Source organism: Balaenoptera ricei, chromosome 17 (genome assembly GCF_028023285.1).
Source record: "Balaenoptera ricei isolate mBalRic1 chromosome 17, mBalRic1.hap2, whole genome shotgun sequence".
In the NCBI taxonomy this organism is placed as follows: domain Eukaryota; kingdom Metazoa; phylum Chordata; class Mammalia; order Artiodactyla; family Balaenopteridae; genus Balaenoptera; species Balaenoptera ricei.
The window spans coordinates 42,039,727-42,062,633 of NC_082655.1; the positions used below are offsets into that span (position 1 = coordinate 42,039,727).

Genomic DNA, 22,907 nt, shown 5'->3' on the forward strand with positions numbered 1-22,907 from the left:
GAAGCCTAATGTAATATATGGACTTTAATTAATAATAATGTATCAATACTGGCTCATCAATTGTAATAAATGTACCATCCTGGGAAATCCCTGGCAGTCCAGTGGTTAGGAATTGGCACTTTCACTGCTGTGGCAGCCCGGGTCCAACCGCTGGTTGGAAAACTAAGAGCGGCGCAGTGAGGCCAAAAAATAAATAAATAAATAGATAAAATAAATGTAGCCCCCTAAATAATGCAAAATAATAATAATAGGGGAATCCTTGATAGAAAAAAGGGGATATATAGATAGGAACTCTGTACTATCTGCTCAATTTCCCATAAAACTAAAGCTGCTCTAAAAAATAGTTTATTATTACTATTATTAGGCCATGCCTCTTGCGGGATCTTAGTTTCCCCACCAGGGATTGAACCCGCACCCTCGTCAGTGAAAGCCTGGAGTCCTAACCACTGGACTGCCAGGGAATTCCCCCAATATTATTATTTTTTTAAATCTACCTCACACTACTCTTAGGTCAAAAAGAAAATCAAAGATAAGAAAATCAGACTATGTAAAAAAATACCAATAATAAACGCACTACATGGTATACTAGTTTCAGTTAAAGCAGAGTTTACGGAAGAGTTGGTAGACATAAATATACAGTAATAAATAAGAATATAAGTAACTTAAGTATCACCATAGAAATTAAAGAACAGCATATAAGCCTAGAGAGCAGAAAGAAGGAATTAGCCAATTCAAAAGCAGAAACTAAAGAATCAGAGAACAGAAAAATGATAAAAGTAATAAATATAAATGCAAGAAGTGGTTCTTTGAAAAAAACAAATAGCAAAAGAGATAAACAGCTAATAGAGGAAAGTGGATGGGAGATTTACTTTAAAAATTAAAAATTAATTTATTATTAAATATTTCAGACATACCAAAAGGTACAAACAATAATGTTAGGCACACCTGTGAAACAACCACCAACCTAAAAAATAAAACATTACCAAAGCATTTGAAGCCCATGTGCACTTCTCAATTACATCTCCCTCTGGTTCACCACTATCTTGAAATTTCAGTGTTTATCATTCCAGTGCATTTCTTTTTAATTTTATAACATATATGTTCCTAAAAATTTGTTATTTTATATCTTTTGAACTATTTAAATGCTATATACTCTTCAATGTGTGAAGAATAAGTGTTTGCTTAACCATTTGTTAGATTATCCATGTTAGTAGATATAGCACTGGTTCATTCTTTCTACATGTTTTATATTAGTGCATTGCATAAATATACCAGAGTTTACTGATTATTTCTTATTAATGACAATTAAGTTTACAGCTTTTTAAAACTATAAAGTGTTGCCATGAATATTCTTGTATCTGTAGGTATTTCTTTGGGCACATGTGCAAGAATTTTCCTAGAAGTGGGGTAGGCACATGTAATTTTACTAGATAATTCCTAATTGCTCTCCCAAGCACTTGTGCCAATGTAAACTACTAAATAATTCCAATTGCTGCAATGTTCATCAACAGGGAGCCAGGGAGGCTTACTTTTCACTCGACATTTTAACTGTTCATGGCATTTCACGTTTTACAATTTTTTGAATTTTACTTAAATAAATTTTCACAATAAGCCTGTGGATTAGGTATTATTATTGACAATGCACCGTTTCCAGATGAGGAAACAAAAAATCTCTTCGTTTTGAGACAGTTTCCTTTCTTTTTTAAAAAAAAAGTCTTACTTTCCAACCTCGCTGACTGCACCTTTTTCCTGCCAGCCCTGTAAAGGTTGCTTTTTGGCCGGTTCACTGGGCTGGGAGTCCTGAGTTGGCTGCGTTCCCCACCCCTCCTCCGCCTCTCCTAAGCCTGCTCCACACTCCCCCCCCCCCCCCCCCCCCCGCGGCTGTCGTGGCTCTAAAACGCGGTAGAACGACGCGGTTTGAACCACTGGAGACGCCGTAGTCCCTCCCCTTCTTCCTCTTCCCCTCTCGGCGCTCTGAGGGCGCCCTCCGCCGCGCTGGAGAAGGCTGGGCCGGCGACTTCCGGAGGCGCGACGCCTCGCGATAGGTTCAGGCTTGCGGCGCCAGCGCTCTGGTCAACGGAAGTACCGCCGTCTCTCCCTCTCCTGAGCCGCTGTCGCCGAGCTTGGAGGGCTGCCCCGGAAGTCCTCCCCTTTCCCCGGCCCGCGGCAAACATGGCGGTGGACTCGGCGATGGAGCTGCTATTTTTAGACACTTTTAAACACCCGAGCGCTGAGGTAAGCCTTCGCGACTTGATTCCGACCCTTTTTCTCGAATTGGGGACTCTTACAAAAAATCGTTAGGCGTGTCTCGACTGTTCCTCGTGCCGATTGCCGCTTTAATTCCTCACACACACCCTCCCTTCTCCTAGCTTGGGTGTGGGCGCCGCGTCTGGGGGGGTGGGTGGCGGTTGCCACCCCCAACCCCCTACATTTCCCTGCAGTAGTTTCGGCCCCGCGTCGTCTTTGGTTGAGTTGGCTGCGCTACTTGCTTTGGTCCCCCACCCACCTCCCCGACCCCCTGGGTCCGCTTTGGGCCTTGAAAAGGATCATGGTTCTCAGGTTTACCTCAGGTGATGTTTTGGAAGTGGTCTCGGACACCTTGTGTTTGACAGTAGTGTTAGTGACCGAGCGGGTCACGTTGGCTTCCTGGTTCCCAAATCCCTTTTCCTAGGTCTCTTTTCTAACGGGAGTTATGCCACCAAGATGTGACACTCATTCGGTTTAGGATTGCGGTGTTCTCCAGTTTGTCCTGAAACTTTAATAGAACTTATCTCTTGGAAAGATTTCACACGTTAGGACAAGAAGAACTTACACAGAACGTCCTTTGTGTGCAGCATACTTGTGAAGAGGAGAGAATTGTAGTCAAACTGTAAAGGACAATTGTGTTGTCGTTTTGAGGGGCGAGAGTGGGCTGTTGTAGAGTAATCGTTCTGTATGAACTTGAGCGCCCCTGAATGCATGACTGTTTCTGCCATATGTAAATTGAATAGTCAACCGGCCAAGAACGTACAGCAATGAAGTTCATAGAGAAATTCAAAGAAACCCCAGAGCTCACATTTCTCTTTCAGTGTAAACTTAATTTAGAGAACTTTTTGTTGTTGTTGTTTAAATTTGGCTGCGCCGGGTCCGGGATCTTCTTTGCCGCATGCGGGGTCCTTTTTTAGTTGCGGCGTGCGGGATCTAGTTCCCTGACCAGGGATCGAACCCGGGCCCCCCGCATTGGGAGCGCGGAGCCTCAACCACTGTACCACCAGGGAAGTCCTCTAGAGAACTTTTTTAAAAAAATTGAGGTATAGTTGATTTACAATATTAGTTTCAAGTGTACAACGTGGTGATTCACAATTTTTATAGATTATACTCCATTTAAAGTTATTATAAAATATTGGCTGCATTCCCTGTGCTGTACAATATATCCTTGTAGCTTATTTGTTCTATACATACAGTAGTTTGTACCTTAAGAGAGAACTTTTCTGTCTTCAAAGGTAGGGATGGTAGTGGGTAGCAGTTGTACTTTGGTACTTGTTAAATAAAAAGTTTGACAACCTTGGTCTTCTGATTATTTTAACGAATGGTTTATAGGTCTATAAAAATCAAATATTTGGAAACTTTAGCATATCTTACTAACAGTGAATTACCTTGTGGTCTCTCATTTCATGTGGGTCAATTAGCTCTGTTTGTTCAATGACCATACTTTTCTGACTGCAGTTCCAGCTAGGCTTTAGAAAACTCACAGTGGAGGCAGTAGTTGGATAAGAACAAACCTATCATGCGTACAGAGATAGAGAACAGTTAAAAACGAAAAAAAAGCATATGATGAATTAGTTTAGTAGTTTACTAGATCAGGAAAGTTAGCATTCATTCACTTACCATATATTTAGAAATCTAGTATTCATTCATTCTTAAGCAAGCATTGAGGACCATGGAGAGGATAGGACGGGTAGTAAATACCTTCTGGCATTGATGGAGGAAGGCTTAGTAGAGATCATATTTGAACTGAGTCTTGAAGTAGGAGTAGGGGTTTTTTGGGGATATGGAATATTGGGATGTTTGTTCTCAAGGAGTTTATAACTAGTATTGGACATGAGGTCCACAAAATTATGATTCAAGTTAGATTATGATGAGTGCATAGAGACAGAGTAGAAATTTCTTGAGGTTTGTCTCCTTTATTTCCAAAATGCTTATGAGTGTCTGATATATTAGGACCCCAGTCAATATTTATTTAGCTCCCTTTGGTGGTACAAAAAAAGGCTACGTGATTTCAGAGGAGGCACAGATCACTTTTCATTTGAGAGTATCAGGGAAAACTTCATCAAGGAAGGTGGCATATGAACTTGGTCTTTGGTGGAAGAGAATATGTTCCACAGTTATATATAGGAAAGGAGGGCATTCTCCTGGAGTAGTCAGTCCTTTGGAAGGGTATGCTGAAGTAGTAGTGTGAAGTGGCACCTGATAGGCAGTTTGAAGCCAAATCACAGAGTTCCTTAAATGGTCACCAAAGGAGTATGGGCTTTATTTTGTAAGAAATAAGTAGTTTTTGAGCAGGCAAATGATATGATTAGTAAAATTAAGGTAGGTTAGTACACCAGTACATTGGTACATCAGTAATGCCTAAAATGGTTCAGAATAATTAGAGGTGGCAAATTGAGAAGAAAAGGTGAGACATAATGAAAACTTGAGTTAGCAGATGGGCAGTAATCATTGATAGCATTTATTTTTTAATTTTTAAAAAGTTTTAAAAAATGTTTTGGCTGCGTTGGGTCTTCATTGCTGTGCGCGGGCTTTCTCTGGTTGTGGCGAGCGGGGGCTACTCTTCGTTGTGGTGCGCGGGCTTCTCATTGCAGTGGCTTCTCTTGTCGCGGAGCACGGGCTCTAGGTGCGCGGGCTTCAGTAGTTGTGGCTCGCGGGCTCTAGAGCGCAGGCTCAGTAGTTGTAGCGCGCACGGGCTTAGTTGCTCCGCGGCGTGTGGGATCTTCCCGGAGCAGGGCTTGAACCCGTGCCCCCCGCATTGGCAGGCGGATTCTTAACCACTGCGCCACCAGGGAAGCCCGATAGCATTTATTGAATGCTTATTTTGTGCAAGACGCAGTGCTTTGGTAATTTAAATACATTATCTCTAATTCATGAATCAATTTTGAAAGATAGTTATCCCCATTTGATAGATAAGGAACTGAGCATGAGAAGTTAGGTGACTTTCCTCAAGTGGCATAGCTGAATTAAGACATACCAATGCACATTTCCTGGCTCTAAACCTGTGCAGTGCTGTGTCCCAGTGGGATTAAGGAGGAGGGAATAGGTACAATATAAATTTTGGTTGTAGAATTGACAGGATGGCAACTGATTGTGTGAGAGTAGTTAAAAATGATAGAATTCTAGTTATAGAGAACTGGTGGAACTAGCGAACTGGTGGGGCCATTGTTAGTCATAGAAGAGTCTGGAAGTGGGTTTGAAGTGGCTTTGATGGGAACAAAATATTTTAGTTTTTGATTTGTTTAGTCAGACACCAGATAGATTCTCACAGTAGGAAGTTGGGAATCTGTTTAACAATTATTTATGAAAAACACTTTTGAAGGTGAGGCATAGCTCTAGGAGGGGCAATACAGGTAGCAAAAAAACCCAAAATTTACTGCACTTGCTTTCAAAGGAATTTGTAACCTGGTAGGGAAGACAGGCATTTATTCAAGTTTCACAAGGGGAATATGTAAAGGGGTTTGAGTAGTGCTAAATGAATTACAAATTGTGTTGTGGTTTGTATGCCACTTTTAAAAAAATAAAAAATATGTTATTTTAGTAAATTTTAATTTTATTATAGAATAATTAGAATTTACAGAAAAGCAAAGGCTTTCATAGTTCCATCTTTCGTAGTCTCATCTATCATTAACAACTTTCTTAAATTTTTCACAAGTCCTCTAGTAATTTAAAAATATATATACACATACACACGTACACTTAAATGTATACACCAACCACACACATTAAGGTACTGATAACTATAATACTGTTTTCTGGTTTCTTTTCTCACCTAACAATGTGTTGTGCATCTTTATAAGTGAAGAAGTACACCTATACAACATTTTAAAAGTAAGCTTCATTTTCAAACATTCTCTCTCTTTTTTGACTAGGTAACACACGTATGAGGTACCAATTCAAAAGTGTGTACAGTAAAAAGTAAATCTTTTATCCCTGTCCCAAGCCATCCTGTTTTCTTCCCAAGATATTCTGTATAATATCTTTTTTATTGGTTGTGTAATAGTTCTTTAAGTGGTAATGCTATTATTTATATATTAAATTCTCATACATTTAGGCTTCTGACTTTTTACAGTGATGTGATATTCTTGAGGCTAAATTGTATGTCTTTAATTAGTCCTTTATTACTTTCCAGAGTGAAATTGCCGGCTTAAAATTCAGTCTTACGAGGGTGATTGATGTTAGAAAGTCCTACTTCATTTTAGAGTTTAGGAAGCCAATTTGGAACTCATGCAAACAGCAGTGATAATGGAAGTGGCAGGAATAGATGACATAGCCTTAGTTTACCCTTAGGAGAGGATAGGGAAGAGAAGATAGTTGCAGGAATAGGAAAGTAAGGAGAGACAGCTATACTGTGACCTTTAAACACACAATGACTTCTTCCTTAGATAGATGTGGCTGAGTCATGGAACCTGACCAGTCTGTCCTTCACTTTACAGGTACCTCTCTAATCATAAACCTTCCATTCCATGGTTTCCCACTGTCAGCCTGTCTTCCTAGGTTTAGGTACTCTAGATATTTTAAGCCCCTGCTTCATTGTAATATTTTTAACTTTGAAAACACAATTCAGTCAACTCTTATTAAGCACCTGTTAAAAGTCTTTCAGGCTTCCCTGGTGGCGCAGTGGTTAAGAATCCACCTGCCAATGCAGGGGACACAGGTTCGAGCCCTGCTCCGGGAAGATCCCACATGCCGGCAGGGCAACTAAGCCCGTGTGCCACAACTACTGAGCCTGCGCTCTAGAGCCCATGAGCCACAACTACTGAAGCCCGCGCGCCTAGAACCCGTGCTCTGCAACAGAGAGAAGCCACCACAGTGAGAAGCCCGTGCACCACAATGAAGAGGAGCCCCTGCTTGCTGCAACTAGAGAAAGCCCGCGTGCAGCAAGGAAGACCCAATGCAGCCAAAAATAAATAAATAAATAGATAGATAGATAAATAAATAATAAAAAAAGTTTTAAAAAAAGTCTTTCATTCATTAAATGAATATGCCCAGCACTATGAATATAACAGTAAACTGAGACTTGGTTCTTGTCTTCTTGAAATACCACTCCAACAGGAGAGTTAAAAGAAGCAATTAGAATTTAGTTTGATAAGCACTCATCTAGACTTGATCTGACTTAGCTTTTAAGAGAAAGTTGACATCTGAAAGGAGTTGGGAGAGGAGCGTGGAAGGGTTCTAAGCAGAGACAGTAGCATGAGTGACGGCATAAAGATGAGGAAAACCAGGGTATGTTGGGGCTATAAATTTGGAGTGGTGAGAAGAGACCATACTTGTTTATAAGACCAAGGAATTTGGCCTAGTGTCTAGAACTAGAGGAGTGACAGCGGAAGTGGAGGGAAATGCACAGATCTGAGAGCTGTTTAGAGGTTTAATCAGTAGGACTTGATGTTTGGGTGAAGGAATTATTTAGGTGAGAGAGAATGAGAAAGAATCCAAGGATGATAATGTTTTCTCTCTTGGCCATTGTCTGGATCGTGGTGCCATCACTGATGTAGGACAGTTTAGTTTTGGACTTGTTGAGTTTTTGGTGCCAGAGGGACATTCAAATGGAGATGTCTAGTTGACAGTTGGATACAGTGGTCTGGGGCTCAGGAGAGAGGTGCTAAATGGCGATACAAATTTTTGGAGTTGACTTCTGGCAGTGAATGAAAAACTTATTTCTTGTAATTCTATTGATTGTGTTTAGCTACTCTGCCCTATTTTCCTCCCACATTTTGCCCTCTAGGCTTGGTGAACTATGCTTGTAATTTCTTGAACCTTCCAAGTTCTTGTTTGCATTCCTTTTGCACATGCTTCTCCCTTTGCCTAGAAAGCTCTTTCTCCCTCTGTTCCACTGATTCTTGTTTTCCTTAAACACTTACTTAGATCAGGTGCTACTTCTTTTGGGAAGCCTTCCCTGACATTCTTCTTTTCTCCCCACAAATATTTGCCCACAGTCTGATTTAGGTAAGTACGCTTTTGAATTTTCATAGTTTCCTGTGTGAGTCTGTATCATAGCAATTTATCTATTCATCTGCTACGGTAGATTGTACCTTAATGGCAGGGATTATGTCTTGTCTTTATATTCTCAGGACCTAGCATACCTTGGAACATTATAGACATTTAGTAAGTGTTTCAAAATAAATGTTGAATAAAAGTGGTAGCAACTAATATAAAAACTCTTCTACTTACAAACAAAATAGATTTTGAAAGGCTATTTGTAAAACCTCAAGTTCATTTTTTTAGGTCCACAGTGACTACACCCTAACTACTACTAATACCATTCATTAATTAGCAGGGGGCAGGGTGGAAGGAGGTTAGAATAAATAAAGTTTTGTTCTAAGTTTCCTTTGTAAATATTAATGAGAATTTTTAACCATATAAGCAAAGGAGCTTCTGTATAGTAGACTTTTTAAGTAGAGGAGTTCTTTACAGGACGGAAACAGAACCAAAGTTTGAGGCAGAATGCTTATTTCTTTTATATAAATCTACTGTAATATTTATTGAATACCTACAGTATATTTGTAATAATTAGGATACAATTTCAGCTGCTTTCATAAAGTCAGGATAACAGTGGGTTAGATAAAATAGGGTTTTCTCTTTCAATCTGGTTTTAAGTATTCTAGGGCTAATGTGACAGCTCTGCATTGTCAGAGACAGGTTCCTCTCCCATTCTTAGGGAATTGCCTGCATTGTCCAAGACAGCTTACCATAACATGTGTTCTAGAAAGGCAGCAGAGTATAGAAGAAGAGGTGGCAGGAGTTTCTGAAGTCTGAATCTTTCCTTTAAGGACATGACCCAGAGTTGCCTACATCATTTCCATTTACATCCCATTGATCAGAATCTAGCAATCACATGTTCACACTGGCTTCCCAGGATATGGGAAATTCAGTTTTTAGTTTACTTTTGCCCAACTCAAACTTCTCTAGAAGAAGAGTTGTATTGGAAAACAAACAGCAATCAGCCACACTTTGCATTCATCCTGTTTCTTTTATATCTTTGAGAGTATAAAGTACACTTGAATAGTTAACATTATGTTAAGATTTCTATACCTATATATTTAATGATATTTAATCTCTGAGCTTAAAATGCAAAATTGGAAAGTCATCCTCTGTCACATTTTAGGAAAGACTCATTTGACTAGTCTTTTGGTCTGTTGATAGGCACAGTATTCTTTGCAGCTTCAAGAGGCACTTAGGACTCAGTCTTTCTAGATGCAAATAATATGAACCATTCTTATTATAAACTTTGACCACTAGATAATGATGTTTAGCTGAACTGCTAGGAAAAGTTGATATAAAACAGTCGTCCAAAAACAGTGTAAAAAATTTCTTTTTAAATTATTGATTGCAAGAACTACATTTGTCTGATCTTGTGTCAAATGATACATAGAAATAAATGTACACTAAATTTATGCTATCCATTTATGTTATTATAATAAATTCTTAGTTTGTGGATTTTTTTTCCTTTTTTAAATTTGAGAGGGTTTACCTTAACTGTTCGGTGCCTAAATGACTTCCCTTGATCTCTTGATATTAGTATGTAAGTTTGGTAAATTAAGCTAATTTAAGTAGAGATTCACAATCTCTCATCTATAATTCAGAAATTCAAAAATGGCAGAAAAATCTGCCCTAAATACATGTGGCCACATGGTCTGATTTGAACTGATATGATGCTAGTTATAATCTTTATTTAGTGTAACTGTTTATACATGTTGCTGCAGAAGTATTAATGTTTTGGTTACAAGGTACTGCCCCAGAAGCCACTGGGGGTGTTAAGTAATATGTAGTGTTTGTATCATTTGCTTTCTAAAAATCTGAAAAGTCAGGATTCTGTTTTGTCTTTGGCTGGCGCTGCCTGGTGTGCGGGATCTTAATGCCCTGACCAGGGATCAAGCCCGTGCCCCTTGCAGTGGAAGCGCGTAGTACTCATCACTGGACCGCCAAGGAATTCCAAAACTCAGGATTCTGAACGGTGTCTGGCTCCAGAGGTTTCCAGTAAAGGATTGTAGGTCTATATTGGCCTAAGCAAAACATCAGCAGGGAAGCAGATGCAGGAAATGTTGTTATACAAATGGAGAAATTTAACTAGGTACATTTGATCGTCAGATATTTTTAGGAGTGATTTTTAATACCATTATAAATAATGTAATAGCACTGTTTCAATGATGTGGTGTTTATTTTAAAATTATTTGTGGCATTCTGAATGAAACAAATTGAAGTGAATAAATTTTGAATAGACAAAGTGTTTTGCTTACAGTATATTCCTCTCCCCCTTTTTCTTAAAGCAAAGTTCTCATATAGACGTGGTTCGTTTTCCATGTGTGGTTTATATCAATGAAGTCCGAGTCATACCCCCAGGAGTAAGAGCCCATAGCAGCTTGCCTGACAGTAGAGCATATGGGTAAGTCAGTTTTCTTTTTTAAAAGTACTTTTGACTAAAGTTGATCTAGAAACATACTCTTAAATGCAAAAATTTAAGGTAATATTTTGTAAGTAAAAAACAAAAAACCTAAAACTTTATTCAGTTATGGTTATGCTATGTTGCATTGTAATTGACTTTAGGTTTTCTGTATAATTCATATATTATTATAAACTTGAAAAGAGTCATTATTTGACCTGAGTACTAGATTAAGTTTTTCTTTCTTCATTTCTTTTTTTTTAATTGGTGGAAATAGGTTTATATTTTCCAAACCATTCTAGGGTGGCACAGTATAGTAGAAGAAGTATTTTTAACGTGACTTCTTCCTTGAAAGTAAATAAAAATGAGTCTGAATATTTAGAAATATATCTTTTATTATGTTGCTACAGTTTTTATTATATTATTTTATAGTATCAGTTTTCATGACTTATTGGTGATCTCCTTAGCCTGATATGTGTGTCTTTTTATAAATATGTAGCTTCACATTAGCCATTAGTTGTACTCAGCACGTAGTTATTTGAGCATCATTTCTCTTTCTTAGGCTCTTTGTGAAATAAACCAAATGTAAGACATGGTTCCTGATGTAGAGTTTTTTTTTTTTTTTTTTTTTTAATCTTTTTTTAATTTTTATTTTTTGGCCATGCAGTACGGCTTGTGGGATCTTAGTTTCCTGACCAGGGATTGAACCTGGGCCATGGCAGAGAAAGCACCAAGTCCTAACCACTGGACCTCCAGGGAATTCCCTGTTGTGGAGTTGTTGATAATTTTAACAACTGACATAAAACAGAGGAATTTGATCTTTGTTGTAACATGAATAATCATCTTCTTCTGATTTTAATTACATGAATTGGAGATGAAAGCTAAATTTTGGTTATAGAAACATGAATATGTATAATAAATATATCTGTGGGTTTTTAGCTTATGGCTTAGGTGTTACTCTTATGTATCAGTGCCACATTTTGTTATGTCCATGCTGTGATAGCTCAGTTTCTATTACCTGAAAGAGTTAAGCCAGCTACAGGGGTGACTGTTAATGGTACAGATTCAAAGTTAAGGGCTCATTTCTTCATAATTGTGAAAAGTAGTTGGTTATTCGTAGAGGTAGATATAAAAATCTTCAAATGTTTTCAGGTCATTCAAAGGTAAAACAAATACAAAACAAAACAGTAAGAATGATTAGTATTTATAATGACAAATCATTGTAATTGACTACATATCTTTTTTGCCATGTGTAAGGAAATAAAAACTCCTGTTTTCCTGTATTTCTTTCTACTTTTCCTATGTGTGTAGAATGAGAAAGATGGAGTAATGATAGTGTATCCAGCAGTCTTCTCTAACTGTACTGCTTTTGGTCAAGAAAGGTCTATTAGTTATCTGTTGCTGTATAACAAACTGTAGAAAATTTAGCAACCTAATCCCCCCCTATTTCTGAGGGTCAGGAACCTGGGAGTTGCTTGATTGGCTCAAGTTCCCTCATAAGGTTATAACTAAGATATAGGCTTTGGGTTGCAGTCTCAGATTTGACTGAGGCTGGGGAATTTTAGAAGCCTGTTCACATGACTGTTGGCAGATCTTCAGTTCTTTGCCAGGAGATCCTTTCTATGGGTTGCTTATGTCACAGCATGTATTTTTGCAGGGTGAGTGATCCAAGAATGAAAGTGAGAGAGCATGCCCAAGAAGGAAGCCACAGTTGCTGTATTTTATAACTTAATATCAGAAATGGCATACTGTGACATACTTCAATATACTGCTTTTACTATATTCTGTTGATTACATATTCTACTGGTACAGTGTGGGAGGGAACTACACAGGGGTGTGAATACCAGGAAGCAGGGGTCTTTGGGGGCCATTTTGGAGGCTGGCTACCACAGCAGGCAATATGAATCTCTGCCATTAGCTGCAGTGGGTAAGAGTATTTGTTACATTTCTGCTCTTCTTATCTCTCTCCTTTTTCTTAGCTGGGCGTGAATGGCTGTTCATGTTTTAATAGTTCCAAATATGAAATTATTATCAGAAACAACTTGATACACAGTATGTTGTAGAACAGTAAAATAAGGTATTGATTCAGTAATACAAATATGTAAGATGTTGGGAAGCCTGAAATCTCAAGGTTGAAAGTAATGTTAGAGATGATATATTTGTGCAGCACACTTTATGATAGTATTTTTTCTCATTATGAAATTCAGAACTATGTCAGGTAAAATTAAAACCCCTGTTATCCCTCCATTCTGAGAGAATCTTAACATTTGAAGCCATGTGTTTTTAAATTTATATGTGTGCGTTTGTATATATATTTTGGTTTTTTGTGTTTTGTAAATGTGGTATCTTATGTGAGGTTAGGTTTTAGAGTCAACAAGTTTTAAGATGAAAGTCTAGTGGAGTCAAATTACCATTGATTCTTTAAATCGCTTTTCAGTGACCAGGACCTGAGTCTTTGGTGCTTCCAGAGGAAAGAATTTGCATTTCAGTCCTTTTTCCTTTCCTTGAGATATTGGAGGCCAGGGTCTGGTTTGAAGAGGAAGGATAGGACAGAGAGACTAGAGCTGTTGAGCACATATAGTTGAATTTGTGTAAGATAAAATGTATGATTCTGCTCTGATCCCACTGCATGCTATTCTGTGTATTCCTTTATTTCATTTAACATTATGTCAGGAGTACTTCACATCATTTAAATTTATTTGAAAATATGATTTCTAATGACTGCATAATCTAACAAATCAATGTACTCTTATTTATTTGGCTAGTTCTTAAAGTGGAGACCATAAGATGGTTTTTAGTTTTCAAATTATTTGTATAATGCACCTCCTCTTGAAAAAAAGTCTTTGTATATTAGTGTTTCCATAGAAACACTTAGTAGAGAAAAGTATTTTTGGATCAAATGGTGTGAACATTTTCTCAGTCTCCTGAATTTTATTGCCATATTGTCTTTCAGAATGATTGTACCTGTTTGTACTTCTACCAGAAATACATAAGGGAATCTCTTTCAGAGTACTCTGGGCATTACACTTTTTACCATTTGGATTTTTTATAAATAAACAACAAAGCATGCATTGTTTAAAAATCAAGGTTTTAGTTGAGCCTAAAGAATTTCAGCAAGGGTGTAGCAAGGTTTCATTCTAATGCAAATTAAATAGGCTTTATCTTCATTATAGAAGTCTATAGAAAAATCAAAATATTTATGTAAATCAGTGCTATACAAATTTCAGTCTGGGCTTTAAGTCACAATTTAGGACTCTGATGCTCAAATTATTATTACAGTCCTGTATGAATGTGGGTTAAATTGAAATTAAATGGTAATTATTATTTACAACTTAGAGTTAGTTAACGCCTGATTCTTTTTGCTAATAGAATAATGATATAAGGAATTATAAAACTAGATATCATGATTAATTAGCATTTGCATTAAAATACATTAAAAAATTTAAATATCTGTGTGTTTTAAAATGGTCCAAGTAGCAGGCGAAAGATATTTTATGGCTAAAAATTTTTCAGTAATACTCAAAGTGAATAGTTGACTACTTGAGAATTGGATGTGAATAAAATTACAGGAAATATTGCAGTTAACTCCGTGTTTTTGTTATTTACATATTAGGAATATTTTATCTTAATTCTAGAATTGCTCTTAAATTTGTACTTACTTTGTCTTTTGTTTTAATTTAGGAACTGATTATTGTAAAGGCTGACGTTTCAACTTTGTTTCATTCACAGGGAGACATCACCGCACACATTTCAATTAGACTTATTCTTTAACAATGTAAGCAAACCAAGTGCCCCAGTTTTCGATAGGTTGGGAAGGTATGTACTTACTAGGTAATTTCACCAGAAACTCATAAGTTAGTAAGCAAAACCTTTTTATTCTTTAGATAGAAGAAAAGGCTATGTATGGTGGTAGACCCAAGAACTCAGGGTTTAATTTTCTCAATCGACAATATTAAGGAAATGTCAAGCTCCTAAGAACATGTTGAGTTTATTTATAAAATAAAATTTTAAATGTGTGAAACATTAACCATCTTTTGTTTGCTTTTTATTGATGTATGCATTATACATATCACATGATTTGATAATACCCTTCTAATTTGGAAAAGATTACTTTTTGATTCTTAAAAAAACCTATATAAACACATTGAGATTTTGTCTATGTTTTTTACATCACACTACTACGTAATTTAAAATTCCATAGTCACATTTTTGTAAAATGAGAATTTTGTTAATAGTTACTCCTATTTTGAATTACGTGATACATGCTAGATATGACTAACACTAGTTGTTTTGATGTCTACAAATGAATTAACCGTCAGATGGGTTTACTCATTTATAAAAACTCATTTATAAAATAAAAATTTTTTAAAGGCAGCTTAAAAATGGAAAATTTTCTGTCCCTGTCAGGAATTAAGTTTTCTAGATTTTGCTTATTCTTTTATTGATTCTCCACTCATTTATTATTAAATTATATTGATAATTTAACCTCTTTTTAAAATGAAGGGAACCTAGGTAATCTGAAGCAGCTAATTTTTAATATTATAGAATGTTATTCTTATGTCAGTACCTGATAAAAATAGGTGCTTTTTAAAAATTTTGGTCCCAGTATACATTTTTTTGAAGACTATAATGCTATGGGTCTCTACTCTGGCTGTACATTAGAATTACCTGGGATGCTTTTAAACAAACATTGATTCTCACACACACCTCAAAGCAATTGGACCAGAATCTCTGGGGGGTTTGTTTTATACTTTTTCTTGATATCATTTTGTGGAGAGTAAATTAAACCCAAACTTTGTAGTTCATTAAAACACAAATCTAGCATTTGATTGAAATATATGAATCTAGAAAAACTTCTTCATGAACTGTGATGTTCAGTGTTTGAGCCTATATATTTATTCCTACTCTTTTGGCAGCCTGGAATATGATGAGAATACTTCCATCATCTTTAGACCCAACTCAAAGGTAATTGTAGAAGTCAGTTTTCAACTTGTTACTACCGTTGTTCTCACCTCCATTCAGAGTTTTTGATCCAGATAAACCAGTGATGCAGAATGTCAACTTACTTGGTTCTAGTTCTGCAGAATATCATCATTTCTTGTCTGATTCCTCTTGTATTCCAGAATCTATTTTAAAATGGAGCAAAGACGTTGTAATGCTATTATCTACCCATATAGCCGTTTATTCTAATTTTATACTTGGGTCAGGAAGAAGCCAGCATCTGTGCTTTTCCTTCTTTTCATTTAGGTGGGCAAATTCAGAAGACAGGCAGGTAAATTATTATTAAACACCATTGTACCTTAATTAAGTTTTCTTTAAAATTCATATTTCATACTTCTTCCTTGCGTATCAAAAGTGTCTTTTTCTTGATACCAAATGCCATTCTAAAAGCATCTAAAAGATCTGAATCATGGAAGAGCCAAAATCCAAAAATAATGGTGATCTAATATGGAACTACTCAGCCTGCTGTTTGTTTTTGGTGGGGGATGGGTATTTAATCCTCTGCACCTTGTTTAGACTGAAAATTGTATTCTTTATCTATTTATCTTCCTTCCAGTGGTATTTCTGTTTAGAGTTTGTCAATCCGTGGGCATAGTCTTTGAGCCTTTCTTCTGGTCCCCGATTTCCCTTTGCTAGAGTTTACTAAGGTTAGCAAGGAGAATAATAATTTTTTTCTTCCTCTAGAACCCTCTAGGGTTCCATTACCACTTATTATTTCATCTTTACCCAACGCTGTAGAGTGGGAGGAGAACTCAGAAGTCAGGGGCTTTGGTTTCTAGCCAAATTTTTCTACTGACGCTCTCATTTTCTTATTTGTTGATAATGTTTGCTCTGATTACCTCTCATAGTTATTCTGAAGATAGAGTGATTAATAGATAAGCTCTGAAAAACATAAAGTTATTTTATAAGGAAATATTGAGGGTTAATGGCATTGATAAAGTCTTTGATCTTTTTAGGATAAAGTTTCTTAGCAAAAACAATTTGTTTAATGCCTCTGGTTACCCTTACTTTTTAAGTACAATGTAGATACATAGAATATACCTGCATGTCATGTAAAAAGAATGCTGTATAATTTTATAGGCTTTATAATTCTTGAGACTGGGCACAATTTGTACTTTTGTGTATCTCCATGACCCCTGTAACTATTTGGGTTTAATTTATGAATTGGCAGTAGCTCCCTCGTAATTTCCTTCTCATTTCTCTTTTCTTGGTTGGGAATCTGGTTATGCTTTTTGAATAGGATTGGCCTAAAGTATAGAACTGGGGAGATGTAGTCCTGAGACAGTTTTAGGTATGGTAACTCTGGAGGGCCATGCAAAAGTTGTGCCTCTGGGTGAATTTCCACCAGTATTGACCTTTGCATTTCAGCATACTTTTATACTTTAGTTGAACCACAAACTAATTTGATATCAGTTTACTTCTGACATAGTAAAACATTCATTTGAAAGATATCTCTTCCCCTCCCCCTCCCCCCAAATCAGGTGAATACTGATGGTTTGGTGCTAAGAGGCTGGTACAACTGTCTGACACTGGCAATATATGGATCAGTGGATAGAGTCATAAGTCATGACAGAGACTCTCCACCACCTCCACCTCCACCTCCACCACCTCCCCAGCCACAGCCAAGTTTGAAAAGGAATCCAAAACATGGTGAGAATTTAATTTAATTTAATTTAATTTTTATTATTTACTTTTGGCTGTTGTGGGTCTTCGTTGCTGTGCACAGGCTTTCTTTAGTTGTGGCGAGCAGGGGCTACTCTTTGTTGCAGTGTGCGGGCTTCTCATTGCGGTGGCTTCTCTTGTTGCAGAGCATGGGCTCTAGGCGCGTGGGCTTCAGTAGTTGTGGTGCATGGGCCCAGTAGTTGTGGTGCATGGGCTCTAGGGCATGTGGGTTTCAGTAGTTGTGGCACACTGGCTCAGTAGTTGTGGCTCATGGGCTTAATTGCTCCATGGCATGTGGGACCTTCCAGGACTGGGGATCGAACCCATGTCCCCCTGCATTGGCAGGTGGACTCTTAACCACTGCGCCACCAGGGATGTCCCCTTGGTGAGAATTTTAAATTTGCTTTTATCAGTGACACTTATGTTCATTATAGTAGGAAAAGGTAACTCAAAGGACTCTTATACTTTTTGAACCTTGTTTAAGGCTTGACAAGTTATCTGTCAGTCTCCCATTCTTTCCTATAAGAGTGTCTTTTATGTTGAAGTGGTTGCATTTTATTTTCTTCCTCTACTTTGCAAGAATGCTTTTTTAATTGACCCAAGGTGTTTTTTTTTTTCATTTAAAATATGTATATGATAATATAATCCATGGTTATTCATGGTTTACTATGAAAATTGTCTTTCAAAGAATTGAAGAATAGGCAGTAAATTTGGTAGGTGTTTTTGGAATACTCATGTTAATGGCATTTGTTTTATCAGGACTGCATTTCAAATTTCCTTAGATGTCTAAATCTTAGCTAAGGCAGATTTTCCTGCTTTTGAGAACCTTTTGCTTATTAACTCAAGACAAGAAAAATAAAAACTCTAGGGACTTCCCTGGTGGTCCAGTGGTTAAGACTCCCGCTTCCAATGCAGGGGGCATGGGTTCATTCCCTGGTCAGTGAACTAAGATCCCATGTGCCTCATGGCGGGGAGAAAAAAAATAAAACAAACAGGGGCTTCCCTGGTGGTTCAGTGGGTAAGACCCTGCGCTCCCAATGCAGGGGGCCTGGGTTCAACCCCTGGTCGGGAAACTGATCCCTCATGCATGCCACAACTAAGGGTTCATGTGCCACAACTGAGGGTCCACATGCCACAACTAAGAGTCCACGTGCTGCAGCTAAGACCTGGCGCAGCCTAAATAAATAAATAAATATTAAAAAAATAAAAATAAAGCACAAGCAACTTTATAAAAGAACAAACAAAAAACCTCTAATAAACTTTAGTGACTTTCATTTTATAGACTCATGTTTTCCAGGGTCTCTTTTCCTCACTCTAGTATTACTCGTAAGCTGTTGAGCTAAGGAGATTTGGGAATAAATTTTGAAATTATAGTTGAGGTCATAGGGGAAAATATTTTGCTTTACAATTAGTATTTTATGAGCACAAATAAAATGACCATTGCTTCTCTTAAATCCTTATATAATAGTGTGGTGTGAGATCTTTGCTCTGATGGTGGTCACACACTGTAGTTTAATCTTTTTTCTTATATCTTACCTGCTAAGCACAGGTAAATTAATTGACCATATATGCATGGATTTATTTCTGGGCTCTCTGTTCTGTTCCATTGACCTTTGTGTCTCTTTTTATGCCAATACCATACTGTTTAAAGTACTACTGCTCTGTAACGTTGTTTGTAACGTTGTGTGATACCTCCAGCTTTATTCTTCTTTCTCAAGATTGCTTTGGCTCTTTGGGGTCTTTGATGGTTCTATACAAGTTTTAGGATTGTTGTTCTATTTCTGTGAAAAATGCCATTGGAATTTTGGTAGGGATTGCATTAAATTTGTATATTGCTTAGGGGAGTATGGACTTTTTTTTTTTGGCCACGCTGTGTGGCTTGCGGGATCTTGGTTCCCTGGCCAGGGATTGAACCCGGACCCCCTGCAGTGGAAGTGTGGAATTCTAACCACTGGACCCCCAGGGAAGTCCCCCTAGTATGGACATTTTAACAGTATTAATTCTTCCAATCCATGGGCACAGAATATCTTTTCATTTATTTGTGTCTCCTTCAGTCTCTTTCATCAATATCTTGTAGTTTTCAACATACTTGTATTTCATGTCCTTGGTTAAATTTATTCCTAAGTGTTTTATACTTTTGGATACAATTGTAAATGGGATTTTCTTAATTTCTCTTTCTCGTAGTTCATTATTAGTGTATAGAAATGCAACCTTTTTTGGGTATTGATCTTGTGTCCTACAGATTTACTGTATTTGTTTATTAGTTCTAATAGGTTTTTAAAAATTTTTTTATCTATTTTTATTTTTGGCTGCATTGGGTCTTTGTTTTGGCATGCGGGATCTTCATTGCAGCATGCGGGATCTTTCATTGCAGCATGCGGGCTCTTCGTTGCAGTGCATGGGCTTCTCTCTAGTTGTGGTAGGCGGGTTTTTCTTTCTCTAGTTGTGGTGCGTGGTCTCCAGAGAACGTGGGTTCTGTAGTTTGCAGCACGCGGCTCTCTAGTTGAGGCGCACGGGCTCAGTAGTTGTGGTGCGTGGGCTTAGTTGCCCCGTGGCATGTGGGATCTTAGTTCCCCGACCAGGGAATCAAACCAATGTCCCCTGCGTTAGAAGGTGGATTCTTTACCACTGGACCACCAGGGAAGCCCCTCTAATAGGTTTTTAATGGAGTCTTTAGGGTTTTCTTTATATTATACAGGTTTCCCCTGCTGTCTGAAATAGAGTGTTCCTATGAAACCTTTCATACACCAAAATGGTATAAAACGAAGAAACAATTACCTTAGGACACATCTTGCTAATGGACGCACAAAATAAATTGAGATAAAGCCCAGATGTTCACCGACATAGTTCAAAGCTATGGTGGCTAAATGCTGAGATGCTGAGTGTAGTTGCCAGGGAAGGAGCTTGGCAGTGCCACTCTCACTCTTTGGGGTTATGTTGCCTCTATAACAGCTCAGTGCAAAACAAATGCTTAACACTTATTTTCTCTTTTCACATTTTTTTGTAAAAGTGAAAATCCACTTTGGATTTCTTTTGGTTAGTGAAAACAGGTACTAAGATAGGTCTTTTGTAAAAGTGAAATGGCATAAAATGAACTTCCAAAAAGCAGGGTATACCTGTATCAGGTTATCTGCAAAGAGCGACAGTTTTACTTCTTCCTTTCCATTTGGTTGCCTTTTATTTCTTTTTCTTGCCTAATTGCACTGGCTAGGACTTCCAACACTATGTTGAATAAAAGTGGCAAGAGGTGGGTATCCTTGTTCTGTTCTTGATCTTAGAGGAAAAGCTTTCAGTTTTTTACCATTGAAAATGATGTTAAAGCTATGGGCTTTTCACATATGGCCTGTTATGGTGTGGTACATTCCCTCTATACCTGTTTTGTTGAGAGTGTTTATCATAAATGATTTTGAATTTTGAAAAATGATTTTACTGTATCTGTTGAGATGATCATATGATTTTTAGCCTTCATTTTGTTAATGTATCACATTGACTAATGTGCAGATGCAGAACCACTCTTGCATCCCTGGAATAAATGCCACTTGATCATGATGTATGATCCTTTTAATGTATTATAGAATTCGTCTTGCTAATATTTTGTTGAGGATTTTTGCATGTATGTTCATCAGGGATATTGGCCTGTAACTTTCTTTTCTTGAGGCATCCTTGTCTAGTTTTGGTATTAGGGTAATGCTGGCCTTGTAAACGAGTTTGGAAGACTTTGAGAAGGACTGGTATTAATTCTTCTTGGAATATTTGGTAGAATTCAGCAGTAAAGACGTATGGTCCTGGACTTTTGTTTTTGGGAGGTTTTTGATTACTGATTCAATCTCCTTATAGTAGTTGGTCTGTTCAGATGTTCTATTTAATCATGATTCAGTCTTGGTAGGTTGTATGTTTCTAGGGCTGTATCCATTTCTTCTAGGTTGTCCAGTTTGTTGGTGTATAATTGTTCATAGTAGCTTGGTATGATCCTTTGTTTTGGTGGTATCAGTTGTAGTATCTCCTCTTTCATTTCTGATTTCGAGTCCTCTTTTTTACTCGGTGAGTCTAGCTAAAGGTTTGTTAATTTTATCTTTTCTAAGCTTGTAGTTTCATTGATCTTTTCTGTTGTCTGTAGCCTTATCACAGCGTCTGACAAAGTCTCCATTTCTCTGGGATAATGCCCAAGAGTTACATACATTATATTTTGGTATATGGGACATCAGAAATTCTAACTTTCCCATTATAAACTAATTAGCAAAATTTCTGTTACATGTCAGGAAGGAAAAAGTTAATAAATTCTGAAGATGAAAACTCAAATGAGGAATAGCATTTTTGTCATGCATTTATTTCGCTATACTTAAGTCATTTGAAAGTTCTTTTTCTTTTTCTAATAAAATTAGCTGATGGGGAGAAAGAAGATCAGTTTAATGGAAGTCCTCCGAGACCACAGCCAAGGGGACCAAGAACTCCACCAGGACCCCCTCCACCTGATGATGATGAGGATGATCCCATGCCATTGCCAGGTAGAAATAATATCAGTGATAGTTTTTTTCCCCCTCTTGATTAATGTTAATAGTACTTTTTGATTAAAGAAAAAAAATTAGATGCTGGTAATCAAATCTTGATGAATATCCTCTGCCTCCATTCTGTGCAGTGTTTTCTTGTGTTTTTTTGTTGGCAAGTGAATTTGTTAAAAGAAAAAAAATCAGTTAATTAATTTGAAGCTGAAGCAACATTACTTTGAAAATAAAATGTTAATGTGCTACAGTGGTACGTACAGAACAGCACCAGTAAAAATAAACAGTAGGTATCGGAAGAGATAAAAATCTGTATAGTTACTTAATAGCTAAAAAAGAAGAGGATTATTGTATTAGAACATAACATAGCATACTTTATTAATTCTCACTGTATAAAGTTGTGTACTGTATACTCAATATTTTTTAAAAGCAAGTAATTCTACCACTTTTTCTTTTAAGGATGTTATGAGGTAAATCATCCAGAATGTCATTAAGTAGTTGCAGTATCCAGTCCTTCTGCCTCATGTTATTTAAAAAGTCAAAATAATCTGTGCCTTAAACCTCAATTTTTCAGTGTCTGGTGACAAGGAAGAGGATGCTCCTCATAGAGAAGATTACTTTGAGCCCATTTCTCCTGATCGGAATTCTGTTCCCCAGGAAGGTCAATATTCTGATGAAGGAGAAGTAGAAGAGGAACAACAAGAAGAAGGAGAAGACGATGAAGATGATGTGGATGTCGAGGAAGAAGAGGATGAGGATGAGGATGATCGCCATACAGTAGATAGTATCCCTGAGGAGGAAGAGGAAGATGAAGAGGAAGAAGGTGAAGAAGATGAAGAAGGTGAAGGTGGGTTAAATTAGCTAGGACTTTTTGGTTTTAAGTGCTAGAAACTAGCTTGATGTAGCTTTTAGTAATGCAAAAGAATTTGTAGCAGAGATAAATGGCTTTCAAGAAACCTAAGAGTCAGACTGTAGCTGGGCCTTAAGACTCGACTAGAGCTGGGATTTCCATCTTTTCTTTGTTTTGTGTTTCTAATTTATATTCTGTTAACTAACTGTTATATCTCTGTTCACCCCACATGTTTAACCTCTCTTTAACCAGCCAGTCTAAACTACCT

At 37.3% G+C, this 22,907-nt stretch overlaps 1 protein-coding gene across 2 annotated transcripts in view; it reads left to right on the top strand.

The window, feature by feature from the left end:
• The first annotated feature begins 1,968 nt into the window (after positions 1–1,968).
• The window catches only part of VIRMA (vir like m6A methyltransferase associated), a 59,692-nt gene continuing 38,753 nt past the window's right edge, over positions 1,969–22,907 (top strand). For both annotated transcript variants that reach the window (XM_059901545.1, XM_059901548.1), the window contains exons 1-7: positions 1,969–2,235; positions 10,515–10,630; positions 14,357–14,443; positions 15,544–15,592; positions 17,110–17,278; positions 21,673–21,795; positions 22,364–22,636. In XM_059901545.1, coding sequence (XP_059757528.1) covers positions 2,173–2,235; positions 10,515–10,630; positions 14,357–14,443; positions 15,544–15,592; positions 17,110–17,278; positions 21,673–21,795; positions 22,364–22,636 — 880 coding nt within the window. In that variant the 5' untranslated portion in view covers positions 1,969–2,172. The remainder of the gene's footprint in view (positions 2,236–10,514; positions 10,631–14,356; positions 14,444–15,543; positions 15,593–17,109; positions 17,279–21,672; positions 21,796–22,363; positions 22,637–22,907) is intronic.